The following is an 18353-nucleotide window of genomic DNA, read 5'->3' on the forward strand; positions in this document are numbered from 1 at the left end:
CCCTTTGATCATATTCTACAAATATAAGAAGTTTTTATGGATGCCCCTCTGTTTTATGAATGCACTTTGGCTCATGGACACTAACTCATTTAACCTTGAGGCTGAACTGTTTGCCATCATCTTGGCTATCAGTTTTGTTAGTCTATTAATTAAGCTAATGGGTCTGTAATCTCCCACCCTTGCAGCTGCCGATACTGAACTATTTACATTGAGAATACTAAGTTAAGCTCAACATCCTGGAGAACTACTTTTTATACAAAGCTGATTGAAACAAGACAGTAGCATTGTTAAGCCTGAGTCAAGTTCATGCTTCTTCCAAGCTTCCTCAAACTGCTGCCTTTGCACCTGTATCAGTACATGTTATATAAGAAACAGTGATCTCCAAGGCAGAAATGGTGGAATGTAGCAATAATAACATTTTGATCCGATGGCTACTAATACTAACGCAAGCGGTTACTTCCTTGTCAGAAACTCACTTGGCTTGCATGCACCGTACACTCTACTCTCTTCATTCAGGAGAGAAGGGTGTTTTTATCTCAAAAAAGAGACAACCATCAAATATCAGCTATCTATGAAGATAATGAGATCCATCCTAAAGACATGACATAAGGGTTATCATGGAATAATTTAGGCCCTGCAGCAAGTCCCATTCTAATTAATCCCATTGTTGAGATGGATAAATTATCTTCAACCGGTCAGCTAAAAGCTAGCGTGAAGTATCATAAGTCGATCTCGAACACTGATTCCAAACAGGTCAACTAAAATGAGGAACATAAACAGCTCTGCAAGCAAGAATCACCTTGGGAGTAGAATAGCAGCCAGAAATAGAAAGCATAAACTTAATGAACTACTCTGAACCAAATGAATTTTTGTAAGACTTGAGTCTGATTGCCACTTAATAGCTCTTAATGTGCTATTTTGCATGTGATGTAAGTGAAGGAGAGTTCCTTACTTCTGAAGCAGTACAAGCATTTTCAGGATATGATTTTGCATGACCTCACGGCTGCTTCTTGTCGCGGACTCTTTATATAAAAGAATAAGCTCATCCACCAGCCTAAACACAAAGTGAGTTGGAAGTCACTTCTTAGTTAATGACATAGCTAGCGCAGCAAACAGAACATGATATCACAACTCCTAAAACCTTGAAGTATAAGGTGATTTCCTGATCCAGGTAAGCTTGAAAACAGCATGTATTTGCTCCAAAACCTGAAAACAATACACGGTTAAAATATCAAAATTCCACAATCAACTAGGGTCAACAAATTTCCATATCCTGTAAAACATAGTAAGATTATCTGACAGGAACAGAATGTGAGGATGTATCATAGTCATGTCTTTAATTGCTAAAAAAATATATTGCGCATAATTAGGACATTTTTCATTACCAAAAGAACAGTTTTATCATCATCAGTATGCATCCATTGAAAAAAGAGTGAGAAAAGGCGACGAAAATGTGCCAATAGGAAGAGGCCCATAGCATTGAAAACTGGCCCAATAAGGGTTAGCCATGCAATGCGACGTTCTTTATTCAATGGCTGCCGTTCAAGGTGACCCAACATCTCACTAAGCATTCTATCATACCTGTAACAATAAAAAAAATGAAGTTGAATTAAAAAATGAGATATTCATAAAACAATACAAAATATTTAATGGATGTTTATACTACAGACGGATTTTGCAATTATACAATGCAAGTATGGAACTCATAAGCATGCAAAAACAGCCAGTAGTAAGCTCAGTAACTTAAAACCAGTGTCCATATAAGAAAACTTTAGTTAGTATCTCTTTTTATTACCTTGCCTTCTCCACAGTATCCACAAACATTGTGTCTTAGATTCTTCAGCAATGATTCTGTATTTCAATATAAGTAGAACAAAAATATTATAGCTCCACCTTTTCCCAAAAAAAAAATTGTTGTATCTCCCATGTATAAGGTAAAGTTTTCAGTCTTAAACCATTCCATTCATTGAAACAAATCATACATGTCTTATACATTTATATTTCATTGAAACAAAAGGCAAACATTTCTTCTCCAGTCATCTCCATCAATTCTATTTTTCTTTCCTTTGGGTGCAGAATTAAAAAGGGATGCCACAATGCAGCGTTCACAAAATGTGAGTGAGTAATACAATTCATGTACGTCTTATACATTTTAGAATACCCATAGTCCAGTATAAACTCATAGGCTTCATAGCAGGATAGGATTTATTTGTTCAGAGTTTGTAGAGCTAGAAAGAACAGGCATGATCACAACTGAGAATAACAAGAGAAGGTTTAGAAAAAGAAAGATATTGTACCAAGTGCTGCGGGAATTACTTCATTGGGTGGAAGTCAACAACAGCACAGATACCTCAAGAACACGATACCATAACTCATCATCGGCAGGAATGTTATGGCAGCATGCATTAAGTATGGCATCTTCATACAAACTTAATTCCGTTACTTTCACGTTCTTCGCTATGTGCATGAAGCTAATCATTCCCTGTTCCTGTCAGTCATATGAAATAATGTCACTCAAAATGTCCATTAATAGAACCATATCGTGAATTGTCATTAGCACCAAAATTTAAGTAAATGCTACTAAGACATAGTTGGCAATACTATACAGTCTATACTAGTACTACTGTTATCCTCTTAAGAGAGACTAAACAATGAATACCGTACCTTAACTTCTTTTGACCAATGATCCAAGGTCGTCAGAGCACACGGAATGACTAACCAACACAAATCCCCAAGTTTAGGGTAACTAACCTGAAACACAAAAATAGAAACTGAAGTAAACATCTCTAATGCCGCAATATTACTGCTTCACTTGCTAATACAGTTCTGCTGCTGCTGTATCTCAATATAAGTGCAAAACATTTTTATAGTAGTAACAATTTATTCGACCGAGTAAATTCTCGCTAACTCCCCTTTTGAACTTCTACAAGTCTTATAGCCCATCGATTGACAAGAACAACGCTCGAGTACCCTTCAAGGAGCACAAACCTGAGACACCAGCCATCGGAACTGGTGCGCGGTGACTACGGCGTGCTCCTTGGGCGGCTTCACAATGCCAATCTTGTCGTTGTCGATGTCAACGCACGTCTCCTTCACCACAGCCTTGAGAGGAGGCACCACCTCCGGCATCATCGCCACCACCATCTCCCCGACGTCGCCCCACCCACCTAACGTCGCCATATCCTCCGTCGCGGTGGCGGCCACCCCCGAGAGGCCCGCCGGGACCCAGTGCAGCGCGGGCGACTCCGGAGAGGCCGTGCAGACGGCGGCGCAGAAGAGGAGGAGGTCGGTGGCCTCCTTGTTCGCCGGGGGCTGGGGCTGGGAGGGGGAAGGGGAAGGGAGGAAGGAGGCGAGGAGAGACTTGACGGAAGCGGAGGAGCCCTCGGGGGGCTCGTAGGGCGCCGCGGCGAGGCAGTCGCGGAGCGACGAGGCAATGCAGAGGAGGGCGTCGCGGGGGAGCACCACGACGGCGACGATAGCGTGGGGGCATGTCAGACTGGAAGGCTCGAGCGCCTGCCTACGCGCTCGGTACTGCAAAATGGGGGTCTCTTTAAACCTCGTCGCCGGTCGCCGCCGCAGTCCGTTCACCTCCCTTCATGCCTTTAACCGGCATTGTCAATGTGGGGCCGTTCCAACTTGTACATCTAAACAATAGGGTCTCTTCTGCGAAATAGCCACTGCCGTTTTGCCCCGCATCGTTCTGAGCTGCACATATTTGATCTGATGACTCGCAGTCGTCCGAAGTGGGATCGCGATTATTAATTGCAATCCGATTTGGGGGCGTGGTTAATGTAAACACAAATAGTAGGGGCTATTTTGCAAAACGGCCGCTACAACTTTACCCCACGCGCGTTCCGAGCCGCCCATGTTTGATCCAACAGTTCAAAGTCGTCCGAAGTTGGATCCAGTTAAGGGCGTGTTTGATCGTTAGCTCTACATACTTCCTAATCTTCAGCACCAGAAAAACGACGGATGTTGCTCAGGCGATTAAGAACGGCGTGCCGAGGGATTACAGAAGGAGAGCCTTTTTCCGACTGGATTATTTATCACCAAGTTTAGAGAGATCGGTGGGTAGCAGATCGATCTAAAGGAGGAGACGAGTATGGGATAGCAAGACGGTAGAGAACCACTGGATGTACCGATATCGGGTGAGGGAGCTTCAAAACGAAACGGTTAATGTGGCAGTGAGTGTGGATCTGACGGTAGAGAGCCACCGGAGACGACAGGAGTTAGACTAGGTGGAAGAGTGTTTTTTCACGTGGAGTAGAATGCAGTGACAGTAAGAAGATACGATCACGAATGATGGCTGGCCTTCATCGGAAAAAAAAACACCGATTTCAGACATCTCACATGTAGCACTCCCTTAACTTTACACTAGGGTCTCTTTTAGAAAACTGTCACTACCCCTTTGCCCTAGCTCGTTCTCCCAATGGGCTGGACGGTGTCTCCACCCTCTCCTCCTCCAGCGCCCGCGTCCTGCGACACCGCAGCGCCGTCGTGAAGGCGACCTCCAGCGACCGTGTTTGATGAAACGCCGCACCATGATGTCGCCTCCTACGCCACCATGTTTTGCTCAATGGATACGTCAAGGCTGGCCGCGTCAACCGCGCACGAGCTGTTCGATGGAATGCTGGTGAAGAACGTAGTTGCGTGGACGTACTGTGCATGTCTATATAAGTTCAACAACAGAAGTTCATGCCAAGAAACTGGTTCGGGACAGTTGCAATAGATTCTTCATTAGCACGATAACACCGTTAGAAGACTCAAAAGTTCAGTTCTCTGATCAGATTTGGCTCGACTATGTAGCGTGATGGCTTATATTTTCCGCAAGAAATCATTTCTAAGGAAAATGGGTAAGCATAGATCTGTTATGTTATTGAGTTTTGTTCAGAGGACTTCACGGTTTAACTGTGATGAAACCACTATTGAAATGAGTTATTTCCAAGAGAAATATGGGTAGCGTTAGTGACAGTTAATCATCGACAAGCATTTAGTCCATGAGAAACATGCCAAGGGTTAGACCCGGTTAGATTGGACTTTATCTGGCTTCTCATTGTTAGAAGCCATAAGCCTAACTAAACATCTTGCTTATCAAGATTTTGTTTGGTATTATTTATGCTCGTGGATTTTGGAGGATTCTGTAGAAATTATGTTAAATAACGGGATTTTACAACAGATTATCAGTAAACGGATTCTGAAAATAAACTGCATAATCTGAAAAAACAAAATATGTGCAGAAGCACAAGCTGTGCCAAACAGTGCCCAAATCAACTTCTCACAAGATGGCGCGCCCAAAAGCTAAAAATGAATTTATCGAGGTGTGATCTCTGATAATATATCCAGGGTATGCCAAACGATGGGCGTGTGAATCTGTGTCTCCTATGGGTGTGTATCTAATGAACTTAAGAACATAGGAATTTATCCAGGTTCAGATCTTTTATGGGATAATAGTCCTACGTCATGTGTATTTTTTTATAAATGTGTGAACTGGTTCTCTTGTTCCTTTACAAGCTCCCCCTCCCCCTTTATATACCAGGAGAAGGGAATATTTACAAACGGATCATACCAAACTCTGTAGCAGTCCAATTCTTGATGAAGTCAATCACTCATAGTCCATCGTACTCTGGTCGTCCTACATTCCCTGTCCCATCCACCTACCGTCATCACACTCGCATGCGAGGTCATCCCGTAGCATTAAATGCTATGGGACGAGTCACTACAACACCACGCCTACCATGATCAAGCTCATTGAAAGGGAGTTCCTGGGGAAGAGAAATACTTGAGTTAACGATATTAAATGTGATCTGACAAGTTAAGTGAGTACCTTCCTAGCGGCTGGTCGCAGGGGTCTCCTTCTGCGACCAGAGGGTCATCTTGCGAGTCCCGCCCTGATCATGTGATGAGGTTGTGGCCTTGAAAATATCTAATGATTGCTGATATTCAGCGGTGTGGCCTCCCTGGCACGGCACCTCCTTACCTATTACATCGATAGAATTACACCCCAATAGCTTTTGTGGGTGGTGTTTACCGGAGTGGGGCTCAAGTTGGTGTAATTTATCCAGAAATGCCATTGTATATAATGCTGGATCTGTGTGCCTGCTGCGCTCTCGCATCTCTCTGTGCCTGCCTGGTCTCGGACGCGAATCCTCTTACGTACTACAGGGGTACTACACGCTCGCTGACGCGTGGGGATCGGGTTCACATGTCAGCAGGCGTGCAATATGTCATAGGATCCCCATCCCCTGGTCTCATGTCTCGTTGCGCTCTCGCGACCTAGGAACGAAGCCACGAAGGCTAAGGTCCCTGATCCAAGATGGATGAATTTCTACCTATACCCTTCAAAGTTTAAACATTTTTCAGATAAAATGTCAAAATTTCTCTATCTAGGTGTTTCATATTTTTGCTATTTGTATTAACCCCTCTTTTTTGTTTCTAGCTCCATCCCTATCACGCCCTCTGCATCTATAGTTTCCCCACCAGCCTGCTGCCCCTCCACAAGCCTCACATTGTCCAGCAACCTCGCTGTCGTGCCCCTCCTAACACCGGGTCACCTAGAACCCCCATGCCGCCCCTCTCCTCTCTGGTCAACCTATGACCTCCTCGCCACCCCTACCTACATCCATGTCGCACTCCAAAGCTCAACATCCTGCCGACTGGCCATAGGGATGAAGGCATCCCTGATCCCCTTCCTCCTCTCTCCTAAACACATTGCCACCAAGTCTAAAGGAGCAGAAGGTATTGTACTGGTCTCCTTTTCCCTCTCTGTTTTATTTTGTTGGATTTTTCTAGATCTGTGTATTCATAGAGATTTTTCTCACCGTAAGTGATGGAGATGCTAGACAGGTAATGAGAAATCTTTTGGTGATGGTAATGGTGATTCTTGTTTTTTTTCCATATTGGCATGCTGTTTTATATGTAAGACATTGTTTTTATTAAGTGTGGTAATTCTTGTCTCGAGACATGATACCATAAACATGGATTAACTATAGACCTTCATGAACTGAACATTACAATACTATATTATAGGCTGGAAGGTCCATGATACATTTATATTGTGATGGCAGGAAGGGTGGCGGTGGGGTGTTCTGATTCACAACGGTTTTATCTCAAGCAATCTGAACTTGACTTGAGGTAAGTGATATGTAAACAGTCATAGAGTTTAATTTCAGATGTTGGATGCTAAGCAGTCTAAAAGATCATCTCAGAAATGCCTACTGAATTGAACTTGTGCTAATCTCGTTATTTTCCACCATTACAGGTTCTGGAGCTAGATGGCCACATCCAACATGAGGGACTTGGACTGGAATCACTCTGTCACAAGGAGTTGGTTTCTTCCTAGGATTAGTGGTTTGTCTTGATTTATGCAGAAAGATGATAGGAACTTCTGTGACTTGTGCTAGCAAATGAATTTATGGGGAATCAGTGACTTGCTGGTTTGTGGTAGCAAGACTTGTGCAATGACTCACGAAATACAAAATTTATTGCTATAATCATTTCCTTGTTTCAGATCGGGTAAAACTATCTGCTTTCATAGTCTCATTGTGTATTTTTTGCGCTAGTCAACTTCTCGCACAAATATTTCCATGAATGATGGACCCTTTAATAATTTTATTTTTTGAACAATTTAAGTTAATCAACTTCGTATAAGATTTAAATGCAGTAGTAACACGTACCCAAAGACCTCAAATATCAATTATTTGTAAAAAATAATGAAAATGGTGGCTAGTTTTTTCTGAGACACGTATCCAATGGTCAGCATGTGTGTATGTGGGGAGATAAAAGTACACTCACATCTAGAGACCACGGCTACACAAACAAACCATGGCATGCTAGGTGGTTCCGCTTGTCGTACGAGAGAATACTACAAGAACCAATCAAATCAATTTAATTCATACTTTATAGAGATCTAAATTCACTAATATCGATATTACGATAACTTTATCGCTGATACTTTACCCAGCTCAACACAAATACGCGCTGAGTCGGTTGGCGGCCGAGTCGGTACTTGTACCCAGCCCCACACATCAACCAAGGCGCGCTGAGTCGGTTGGCTGCCACTGCCCCCTTGTCCCGTCCACTCGTTGGCGTCCTCTCTTTCTCCCCCACCACCTCCTCCCATTCCGCTCTCTTCACCGCCCCCCAAAACCCTCCTCACCAATCCAACTATCCAATCCCGAGCCAGGCCACCAAGCACTAATCCCTCACGCTACGCCCCACGCGCTTGGCCTCGACGGGCTGACCGAGCCGCGGCTGGGAGCTCGGATCCGGAGCTAGGGTTTGTCTTCGGCCGCGCCGCCATGGAGTGGGATAGCGAGTCTGACGGCGCCGGCAGCATCGGCCCTGGCGAAGAGGAGGAGGAGGAGGAGGAAGAGGAGGCGGGATTCGAGGGAGTTGGTGGAGGTGGGGGAGGGGGCGGGGGCATGTTCACGTTCGCGATCGAAGGGATGCTGCGCGCCTCCGGGCCGTGCGGGCTGGTGGTCACAGACGCGCTCGAGCCCGACTGCCCCATCATCTACGTCAACCGCGGCTTCGAGGAGGCTACCGGGTACCGCGCCGAGGAGGTGCTCGGCAGGAACTGGTTGGTCCCTCTCAGCCATATCTCATACGTTTTCCTTTCAGTTCGTTTCGGTCCATTTGATTTGGGTGCAAGGATTGGTGCCACTTTGAATCGAGATAAACTTGCTAGTATTTTGTGGTCTCTTACACGGCGAGCTTTTGTTTGGGCGATTTCGTGCATTACAAGCGAGGTTGGATGGGTATGTGTTCGCTTTCGCTGTTACGAGGCTCACCCTTTGAGCGAAACTAGAAAGGTAGCCCATGCTAATAGCGTGGCTAGCCTCAGCTGCAATATTTTGTCACGATAACATTTGATTAAAAATTAGTCTCTTTAACATTTGATTACAAAACACATAAAATTAGAAGAAGGGATAAAAAATTATGTTAGTGGAAGAGAAAATTATTTATGCTCCAAACTTATACCCAAATCGTAAACATGTATTGGATCGATTCGTATACGTTTTGATCAACTACCAAAATCATGTGTCAGGTGTAGGCAGCCCAACCAAAATCATAATAGGTTTGCCTTGCCCGCTGTCCGCTTGCGACGACCTTGAGCTATACGGTGCTAAATCTATTATCTTAGTAAGAATTTTGATTTTTTATTATTATGAATTTTAGCTATTGATTAATTGTATTTTACATGGACTCTTTATTTAGGTATTTGATTTTTTTTCTAAGACTATAGTTGATATGCATTCCTCCTTCAGATTGGATTCCTAGCTCGTATTGGGTCTTCTGTGTTCGCATGGCATCTGAATAATAGAGCACTAGCAAGGTGGTCCACGCTAATAGCGTGGCTAGCCTCGTTTCACTATTTTGTCATGATAACCTTTGATTAAAGATTAGTCTCTTTTTATTATTGATTTTATTTTATTTGGACTCTTTATTTAGATATTTTGCTTCCCAAACCGTATGGAAATCAAACTGCTGATTTTCCATAATTTTTATTTCCGAATTTAGCTATTTGTTAATCGTATTTGATATGGACTCTTTGGTTTAATCTAGACCATTAGATGTTCATAACAATGAGTGGTCTAGGTCCTTTTCTTTTTTCCGATTAACATAGGAATTTTGTGAGCTTGGTGGCTCTTTTTAACACTCAAGTAATAATATAATAGATGGCAAGCGGCGACATCCTTCCGCTATTTTTAGGATTCCTTTCGCTATTTTGTTCATCCTTTCCCAGTAGCATCGTTTCTGGTCAGCTCATGTCACAAATGCATGGTCTTTGGTTTCGTGTCATACAGCGTACAGCGGATGGTATGGAAGGCTAGAAGTTAACACCGCGGAGCACCGTGATGTTTTGCATACTGATTATGTGGAGTTGCCTAATCGATTTTTTTAGGTTTCGACTGTATCTTGAGTTTCTATTTACTCCAGATTAGAATTAGTTAGCCATATCTTGGCTGCCATGCTTTATTTGAGACCATGGTGTTTGAGTTGCGCTTTGGTTCAAAAATTTGTTTCAATACTACCTTGTGACTTACTTTGATGCTTTTTCATTATTTGATTTGGTTCTAGGATCGTTCACATGATACTATTTACAAACAAAATCATGTGAGATGTTTTAATTGCTTGATATTTATGTTTTGAGGTCATATCCTGTAGTGTAGTTGGAGAAAAACTCTCTAATGTAAGTTAGCACCTTCAAATGGAAATCGATAAAACATTTGTCGGAGTAATTTATAGGGAAAGAAAATGATGGACCTGATCATTCGAGGAAGTATCTTTAATCAGTTTTTTTACCTGTCCTGTTTGCTGGAATCACTTAGTATTTGATGATCGAATTGTTGATAGTGATCAACACTAAAGAGGTCTGATACTTTGCAGTTTTCAACTGTAATCTGAAACAATATGGTAGCTCTATGGTAGGCACAGGTTGTGAAAAGGGATTTACAAGATAGTTAGACTAGACGAGAAGATCCCTCACAGGCTGTAACTCAGAAGAGAGAACAAAGAGGAGTAGTTCATAGAAATGATCTATTGGAAATCAATAATGTGGCTAAAAAAAGTAGGAAAGAAAGTGAGGATAGGAAAATGGTTATACTGTGAGTTGCACATCGAGGTCTTAAACTTGATTTCCTTCCACTTGATGATGTACATCGAAGTCCTTAACCTTTATACTTGAGTCAAGACTGGCAGAAACATGACTCATGTCAGTAACTAGTGATCCAAGTGCATGTGGTGTTATTTATGTTGATTTACATTCCGAAGAAAGTTTCATTCAAATCCAAAATTAATATAACAGTTGTATGGTCAAACAGGAATTTAGAGTGAGCCAACATGTCACATGATGTCTAATTAGCAATTAAGTAGGGTTTGTGTCCAGCTGGACTGACTTATAGTAGGGACAAACTTTGCAATTTCCCACTTTGAGAGTCTATGTGATACACCTCGTGTAAGTAGGTATTTTTAGGGGCCTATGGTGCGGCTTACTCAATTGATCACCATGTCGTATATTAACAGTTATCGCTTCTCTATTTATTACTAATATACTATCACAGATACCTAAGCCAACACCTAAACTGAAGTCTTTTAGCTTGTTTCATTTATTATCAGAGAAAACTTTACAAAACTGCTTACTGATCTATGAAACAAATACTAGTTTTTATGTCTAGTAGCATACTTAGGGCATGATTGCTTCAGCATAAACATGAAGATGTGAATTGGAATGGTGAAGTTAACTTGTGAAAACACCTTTTGGAGGTTCTACCATACAACCACTGTCTATCTCAACCATGCATATTTATGGTTATTTACTAAAGATAACACATCCAAGATATTCTTAGTTTCTTACCCTGTGGATGTAAATATATTGCTCTCACATTTGTTGTGGGCTTCCAAACATCACTGTTCACGTCCAAACATGCATAAGGATTAAGGGGATTGTCAATGAAAACCCCTGGGCTAAGACCTTAGTTTCACACGGGAGTGCTTTTGAATTATGATACCTTGGTTTTTATGGGAGGCAGCAATTCATTTTTGCCGAAATGTAGACGGAAATGGCTTTTTCAAGTTTCAGTGGAAGCTGAAAGTAGTATATCCTTTTTGCATGTGTCTCTTCGCATGTTTCATTATTTTCCTGAATTGTGCCACAATATAACGTAAGCAAATTATTTATTGTTTAATTCATTTTTCTTAACATCACAACGTGCAGGAGCTTTCAGCACTGGGTACTTTTCTTTACATCTTTTTACACTGCTGTTTCTTCTCTCTTTCAGCCGGTTCCTGCAATGTAGAGGGCCATTTGCTCAAAGGAGGCACCCCCTAGTTGATGCTGCAGTGGTTTCGGAGATTCGAGGATGCACAGACAACGGTACTGAGTTCCGTGGTGATTTGCTAAATTTCAGGAAAGATGGCTCACCATTGATGAACAGGTTGCATCTGATCCCTATATATGGAGATGATGAAACCATAACGCATTATATGGGCATTCAGTTCTTCACTAATGCTAATGTTGAATTGGGACCATTGCCTGGCTCAATAACAAAGGAACCAGTGAGATCTGCACGGTTTGCTCCGGATAACTCTTTTCGACCCATATCCACGGGGCCAGGTGAGAGCAACTTTTGTCGGGAATATTCCAGCCTTTTCCAATTGACGGATGAAGTACTTTGCCAAAGTATCCTGTCAAGGTTGTCACCAAGAGATATAGCATCTGTGAGCTCTGTGTGCAAGCACTTGTATCACTTAACAAGAAATGAAGACCTTTGGAGAATGGTTTGTCAGAATGCTTGGGGTAGCGAGACTACTCAAGCTCTTGAGACAGTGCCTGCTGCAAGAAGATTGGGCTGGGGTTGGCTGGCGAGAGAACTGACCACCTTGGAAGCTGTTGCCTGGAGGAAATTGACAGTAGGGGGTGCAGTGGAGCCATCTCGATGCAATTTCAGTGCCTGTGCTGTAGGGAACCGTGTTGTTCTCTTTGGCGGAGAAGGTGTCAACATGCAACCAATGAATGATACATTTGTTTTGGATTTAAATGCAAGCAATCCAGAGTGGAGGCATATCAATGTAAGCTCAGCTCCTCCAGGCCGTTGGGGCCATACTCTGTCATGTTTAAATGGATCTTGGTTGGTTGTGTTTGGTGGATGTGGAAGGCAGGGTCTTCTTAATGATGTATTCATGTTGGATCTGGATGCAAAACACCCAACCTGGCGTGAGATTCCTGGAGTTGCACCCCCAGTTCCGCGATCATGGCACAGCTCCTGCACTTTGGATGGGACGAAGTTGGTAGTTTCTGGTGGCTGTGCCGATTCAGGTGTACTTCTCAGTGATACATATCTTCTCGATGTTACCATGGACAGGCCAGTATGGAGAGAGGTACCTGCATCGTGGACACCACCTTCAAGATTGGGGCACTCAATGTCTGTATATGGTGGCAGGAAAATCCTGATGTTTGGCGGTCTTGCTAAGAGTGGTCCTCTGCGACTCCGGTCTAGTGATGTGTACACACTGGACTTAAGTGAAGAAGAGCCGTGCTGGCGATGCCTCACTGGTAGTGGAATGCCTGGTGCTGGAAATCCAGCCGGGGTTGGTCCACCACCTCGCCTTGATCATGTTGCTGTGAGCCTGCCAGGTGGAAGAATTTTGATATTTGGTGGCTCAGTGGCAGGTCTTCACTCAGCGTCACAGCTTTATCTGTTGGATCCGACTGAAGAAAAGCCTACCTGGAGGATACTGAATGTTCCTGGGCGTCCTCCCCGGTTCGCCTGGGGCCACAGCACCTGTGTCGTTGGAGGAACAAAAGCAATAGTGCTTGGTGGGCAAACTGGGGAAGAGTGGATGCTTACTGAAATACATGAGCTTTCTCTGGCAAGCAACTCAGTTTGAGTTTGAAAAGGTTTCTAGCCATCTTCCTTGCAAATTAATGCTGATTTCTCATGCAACCTGAAGCTTGATTGTCTTCACCGGCAGGACTGGAAGAATGAATGAGCATACTGAATATTTTGGCAGCTACTTAGCTTCACGTGGAAGATGATATGGTTCGCCTCAAGTAGATCAAGCCTGTTACTCGGATTGCTTGCTTTATGTAGACAAAGGGTAGTGATATGTTCATTTTTATTGCTGTTTGTTTGGTCTTTTTACCAGATAAGTATAATTAATTCATAAGCTACCCTTGTGGAATGAGTACCAATTGTATATGTATTCTCAGATGTTCCTGACATGCAATGTGTTAGGGGAACAAAGGACCACGCTGTATAGTTGAATCTTTTGATGTACGATACGTGGGAAACTTGAGCTGTTGTCTGAGGCAAAATCTCATGGCATGCTGTATCAGTGATCACTGATCAACCCTCTTTTTGTAAAACTTGTAATATAGTGTAGCATGTTTTATTAGGTGAGCTTAGCTCGATGTCTGTTTACGTTATCTTCTCTTTCACATTTTGTATCATTATGGACAGCTGGTACTGCATATGTAGTCAGATATATAGTCAGCTGGAAGCAGTTCAGCATATCTATAGTCCACCAACGTGGTTATGCCTTCACTGAAGCTCCAAAAGTGTTTTTAGAGCAAATACCATAGATGCACCGTAGAGCTACGTATTCCCTCTTGTGATAAATATTTGTCGTTTTCAACCTTTTACGATTTTTATGTGTAACGTTGACCATTATTTTTTATTAAAATATAATTATAATATCTAATAAAATATAATATTATAAACATATTTTTTACATAAATTTATATGTTTGATTTTTATGTTTTCAAACTAGCTACTGACAGTCAGATTTTAAAATTTTGATCAGATCTTAATTAAACCAACAAACTTAAATCGACACCGAGACTAACAGGTTTTAGAAGGAAACTTAAGGAAGTGGCTAATTCACGGGGCCCTCGCCCCCCCTCCTGCCCGAATCGGACATAGCCGAGTGCATGCGTGACTTTGCGTGCGCTTGTATCAAGATTTGCCAGAACTTAACCATTACTACTGTTACCTTATCAACCTCTCCGATCAGCGATCGGATTGAGCCCAAATTTGCTGGCCCCGAAAGCTATTCGGACTGCACAACGCGTGTTCCTTACGCTCGACACAGGACCAGTGGCGCTTTATAAGTTGATCGCCGCTCTGCGCATGAGGAAGGCGAAGCCATGGGTTGCCCATCCCTCTTCCTCCTCCACCGCTCCACATCGCACGTATCTCCCGCCGGTGACCTAGTAGCTAGCTAGGTTTCTAAGAATCGCACACACGCCGCCATGGCCACCGCGCAGAGCACCCTCCGCCGGTGGAAGCGGTTCTTCCCCACGTTAGACGACATCGACGCCGCCATAGATGCCTCCTGTTAAACATAGCAGGTCATCCTCTAAAGATAGAAGGTGATCCTCATTTCTTGGAGCTGCGTCTCCCTTGATTGGCATGCTCCATTGATCACGCATGTAATATTTTCATGTACATCTTCTATAAATATGAGACACCATGATCCTATGGGATCACTGAGTGACAATATTCCAACATGGTAATAGAGCCAAGGTTTTTTCGTTAAAGATATCAACTACATCTTCTTCTTCCTCCTCCTCCTCCACCTCCGCCATCTCCAATTCGATGCAATCTACCATGGCCAGCACCTTTGCACCAATTCCTCTTCACCAAGCCGTTACCATTCGCCTCACCAAAACCAACTTTATGCTATGGCGCGCTCAGCTCCTACCCCCTCTGCGGAGTGCGAGGCTCATGGGTTTTCTCGATGGATCCACGCCGGCACCGCCCAAGTTCGTCGCTTCATCGTCGGCTGCGGATGCTGAGCTTGTACCAAACCCGGCTTATGACCGGTGGTACGATCAAGACCAACAACTTTTGACTGCTCTTCTCTCCTCCATGACCGAGGAGGTCCTACAAGACGTTGTCTCGGCCACCTCTTCCAAAGAAGCATGGGATATTCTTCAGCGGATGTTTTTCTCCGCCACCCGTGCCCGTGTAGTCCAGATTCGCATTGAATTAGCCACCACGAAGAAAAGAGATCTTCCTGCCTCTGATTATTTTCGCAAGGTCAAGGGACTTGCATCAGAGTTGGCTACCGCTGGCACCCCTCTCCGTGATGATGAAATCATTGCCTACCTCCTGGCTGGTCTTGGTCCGGATTATGATCCGTTAGTGACGTCCATGACCACCAAGAGTGAGGCACTCATGCTTGATGATGTCTACGCCCACCTCCTGTCATTTGAAGCTCGCCAGCTCCAGCATCAGGCCGAGATGCAACTAAATGTTGGCGCCTATGCCAATTTTGCTGGGCGTGGTGGCGCCCAACGCGCTCGTGCGCGGGGTCGTTTCCGTGGCTCTCCCAACCGTGGTGGCCGTGACCAGTCTGGCCGGTACCGTGGGCCTCTCAATCGTGGTGGTCGTGACGGCACGTCTCGTCCTACCTGCCAGATTTGTGGTCGCATCGGTCACACTGCCGTCAAGTGCTGGTACCGCATGGATGAATCCTACCAGGACGAGCATCCTTCCGCTGCTGTAGCTGCGACTTCCTCCTACAACGTTGATCCAAATTGGTATAGTGACACAGGCGCTACGGACCATATCACTAGTGATCTTGATCGTTTGGCCCTGCGGGAAAAATATCATGGTGGTCAAAGCGTTCAAGTTGGCAATGGAGCAGGTTTGCAAATTACGCATATTGGTTCTTGTTCTATTAATACTGCTACTCGTCCTCTTGCATTAAATAATGTTCTTCATGTTCCCAACATATCTAAACATCTTCTTTCCGTTCATAAACTCTCCCGTGATAATAATATCTTTTTTGAATTTCATCCTTATTATTTTCTTATTAAGGACCGAGCCACAAGGAGAAAATTGCTGGAAGGAAGGTGTGAGTCCGGCCTCTATCCCATTAAGCCATCTGATGTTGAATTCCTCAAGCAAGCCTTGTTGAGTGTCACTGTGCGTCGAGCTCAGTGGCATGCCCGGCTTGGCCACCCCTCTACCCAGGTCGTTCAGTCCATCTTGAGCCTAAATAATCTTCCATGTGTCAAGGAGTCGTGTCCTTCAGTTTGTAATGCGTGTCAATTAGCAAAGAGTCATCAATTGCCGTATAGTACTTCAGTTCATCGGTCTCAATTCCCCTTAGAACTTGTCTTTTCCGATGTATGGGGTCCTGCGCCTCAATCTATTGGTGGTTATAAGTACTATATTAGTTTCATTGATGACTTCAGCAAATTTACATGGATTTATTTGATGCATAGTCGCACCGATGCTCAGCGTATATTCTTGCAATTTCAAGCTCATGTTGAACGTCTCCTAGACACCAAGATTAAGTGTGTACAATCAGATTGGGGTGGGGAGTACCAAAAATTCCATAATCAATTTTTTCGGTCTCTTGGCATTGCTCATCGCGTATCTTGTCCCCATAGCCACCAACAGAACGGCTCTGCTGAACGTAAACATCGTCATATTGTGGAAACTGGTCTAGCACTTTTGGCCCATGCGTCCATGCCTATCAAGTTTTGGGATGAGGCTTTCCTAACCGCAACCTATCTCATTAATCGGCTTCCCACCCGTGTCATTGATAATACAACCCCAGTCGAACGCCTTCTCAAAGTCCACCCGAATTATTCTATGCTCTAGGTATTCGGCTGCGCCTGTTGGCCCCATCTTAGACCCTACAACAGACAAAAACTCTCCTTTCGTTCTAAAGCCTGTGTTTTTCTTGGGTATAGTTCACTTCATAAGGGGTATAAATGCCTTGATACGGACTCCGGACGTGTCTATATTTCCCGGGATGTTATCTTCGATGAGACGGTCTTTCCTTTCTCTGAAAGTCCTTCCACCAGCGTTGCTCCCAACCCACCTAATTTTTGGGCATTGCATTTGGATAGTAGCAGTTTAAATATGGACACTAATCATATGCATATATTGCCTCCTGCTAACTCTTTGAATGCAGAAAATCCAATGCAATCTTCTCCAGCATTGATGACACCAGCTGCGCCTGCCGGTACTGACAGCTGCGCTGGTACTTCTGGCATCCCGGATCGTGCGCCTGATTTGCCGGGCCTCGCAGATCACGCACCACACTCCATTAATGATGGCGCCCAGGATTCTACTGGCTTGTCTCCTGGCGTCCGCACAGCAGACACTGCCGCCGCTGCAGATTTCTCTGTTGCTCCATCCGATGATGCTGGCCAGCAAGCAGCAGCCGTCCCGGAGCCTCCCGTACACCAGTATGGCTCACGGCTGCGGCACAATATTCGGTGCCCGAAAGTTCGTACAGATGGCACCGTTACTTATTATGCAGTCCAGTCTTCTGATTTTGAACCCACTTCTCACATTGTTGCTATGAAGCATCCCCTCTGGCGTCGTGCTATGGAAGATGAATTTAATGCTCTTCTCAAGAATGATACGTGGCACTTGGTTCCTCCACGTGCCGGGCTCAATGTCATTGATTGCAAATGGGTGTTCAAGCTCAAGCACAAGCCAGACGGGTCCATTGATCGCCATAAAGCACGGTTGGTTGCTAAAGGTTTCAAGCAGCAGTATGGGATCGATTATGAGGATACTTTTAGCCCTGTGGTTAAACCAACCACCATAACCTGTGGTTAAACCAACCACCATACGACTCTTGTTATCTCTTGCTGTCTCCCGTGGTTGGACACTTCGCCAGATTGACATTCAGAATGCATTCTTGCATGGTTTTCTTCATGAGGCTGTGTATATGAAACAACCACCTGGTTTTGAGGACTCCAAACACCCTAATCATCTCTGTAAGCTGGATAAATCTCTTTATGGCCTCAAACAAGCTCCGCGCGCGTGGTTTTCTCGCTTGAGTTCAAAACTTCTGCAGTTGGGGTTTCACGCTTCTCAGGC

At 44.1% G+C, this 18353-nt stretch overlaps 1 protein-coding gene, 1 non-coding gene and 1 pseudogene across 2 annotated transcripts; 2 read left to right on the plus strand and 1 right to left on the minus strand.

Moving 5' to 3' along the window:
- Positions 1 to 51: 51 nt before the first annotated feature.
- On the minus strand, positions 52 to 8299 carry LOC133931100 (uncharacterized protein At2g39910-like; annotated as a pseudogene).
- On the plus strand, positions 8025 to 14012 carry LOC133931408 (adagio-like protein 1). Its single transcript, XM_062378280.1, has 2 exons — positions 8025 to 8578; positions 11781 to 14012. Exons 1-2 carry the CDS (start codon positions 8298 to 8300, stop codon positions 13387 to 13389), a joined length of 1890 nt encoding a protein of 629 aa, XP_062234264.1. The 5' UTR covers positions 8025 to 8297; the 3' UTR covers positions 13390 to 14012.
- A 1569-nt stretch (positions 14013 to 15581) lies between these two features.
- On the plus strand, positions 15582 to 15721 carry LOC133883789 (small nucleolar RNA Z247). Its single transcript, XR_009902997.1, has one exon. It is a non-coding gene; the product is annotated as a small nucleolar RNA Z247 (small nucleolar RNA).
- Positions 15722 to 18353: the final 2632 nt, after the last annotated feature.

The sequence above is a fragment of the Phragmites australis genome, chromosome 10, assembly GCF_958298935.1.
Source record: "Phragmites australis chromosome 10, lpPhrAust1.1, whole genome shotgun sequence".
NCBI classification, from domain to species: domain Eukaryota; kingdom Viridiplantae; phylum Streptophyta; class Magnoliopsida; order Poales; family Poaceae; genus Phragmites; species Phragmites australis.

Bases quoted from the DNA above. Each gene is read 5' to 3' on its own strand.
- LOC133931408 (XM_062378280.1), top strand. From the start codon at position 8,298: ATGGAGTGGGATAGCGAGTCTGACGGCGCCGGCAGCATCGGCCCTGGC. The intron at 8,579-11,780 runs GTTGGTCCCTCT...TCTCTCTTTCAG, and splicing joins GAGGTGCTCGGCAGGAACTG to CCGGTTCCTGCAATGTAGAG.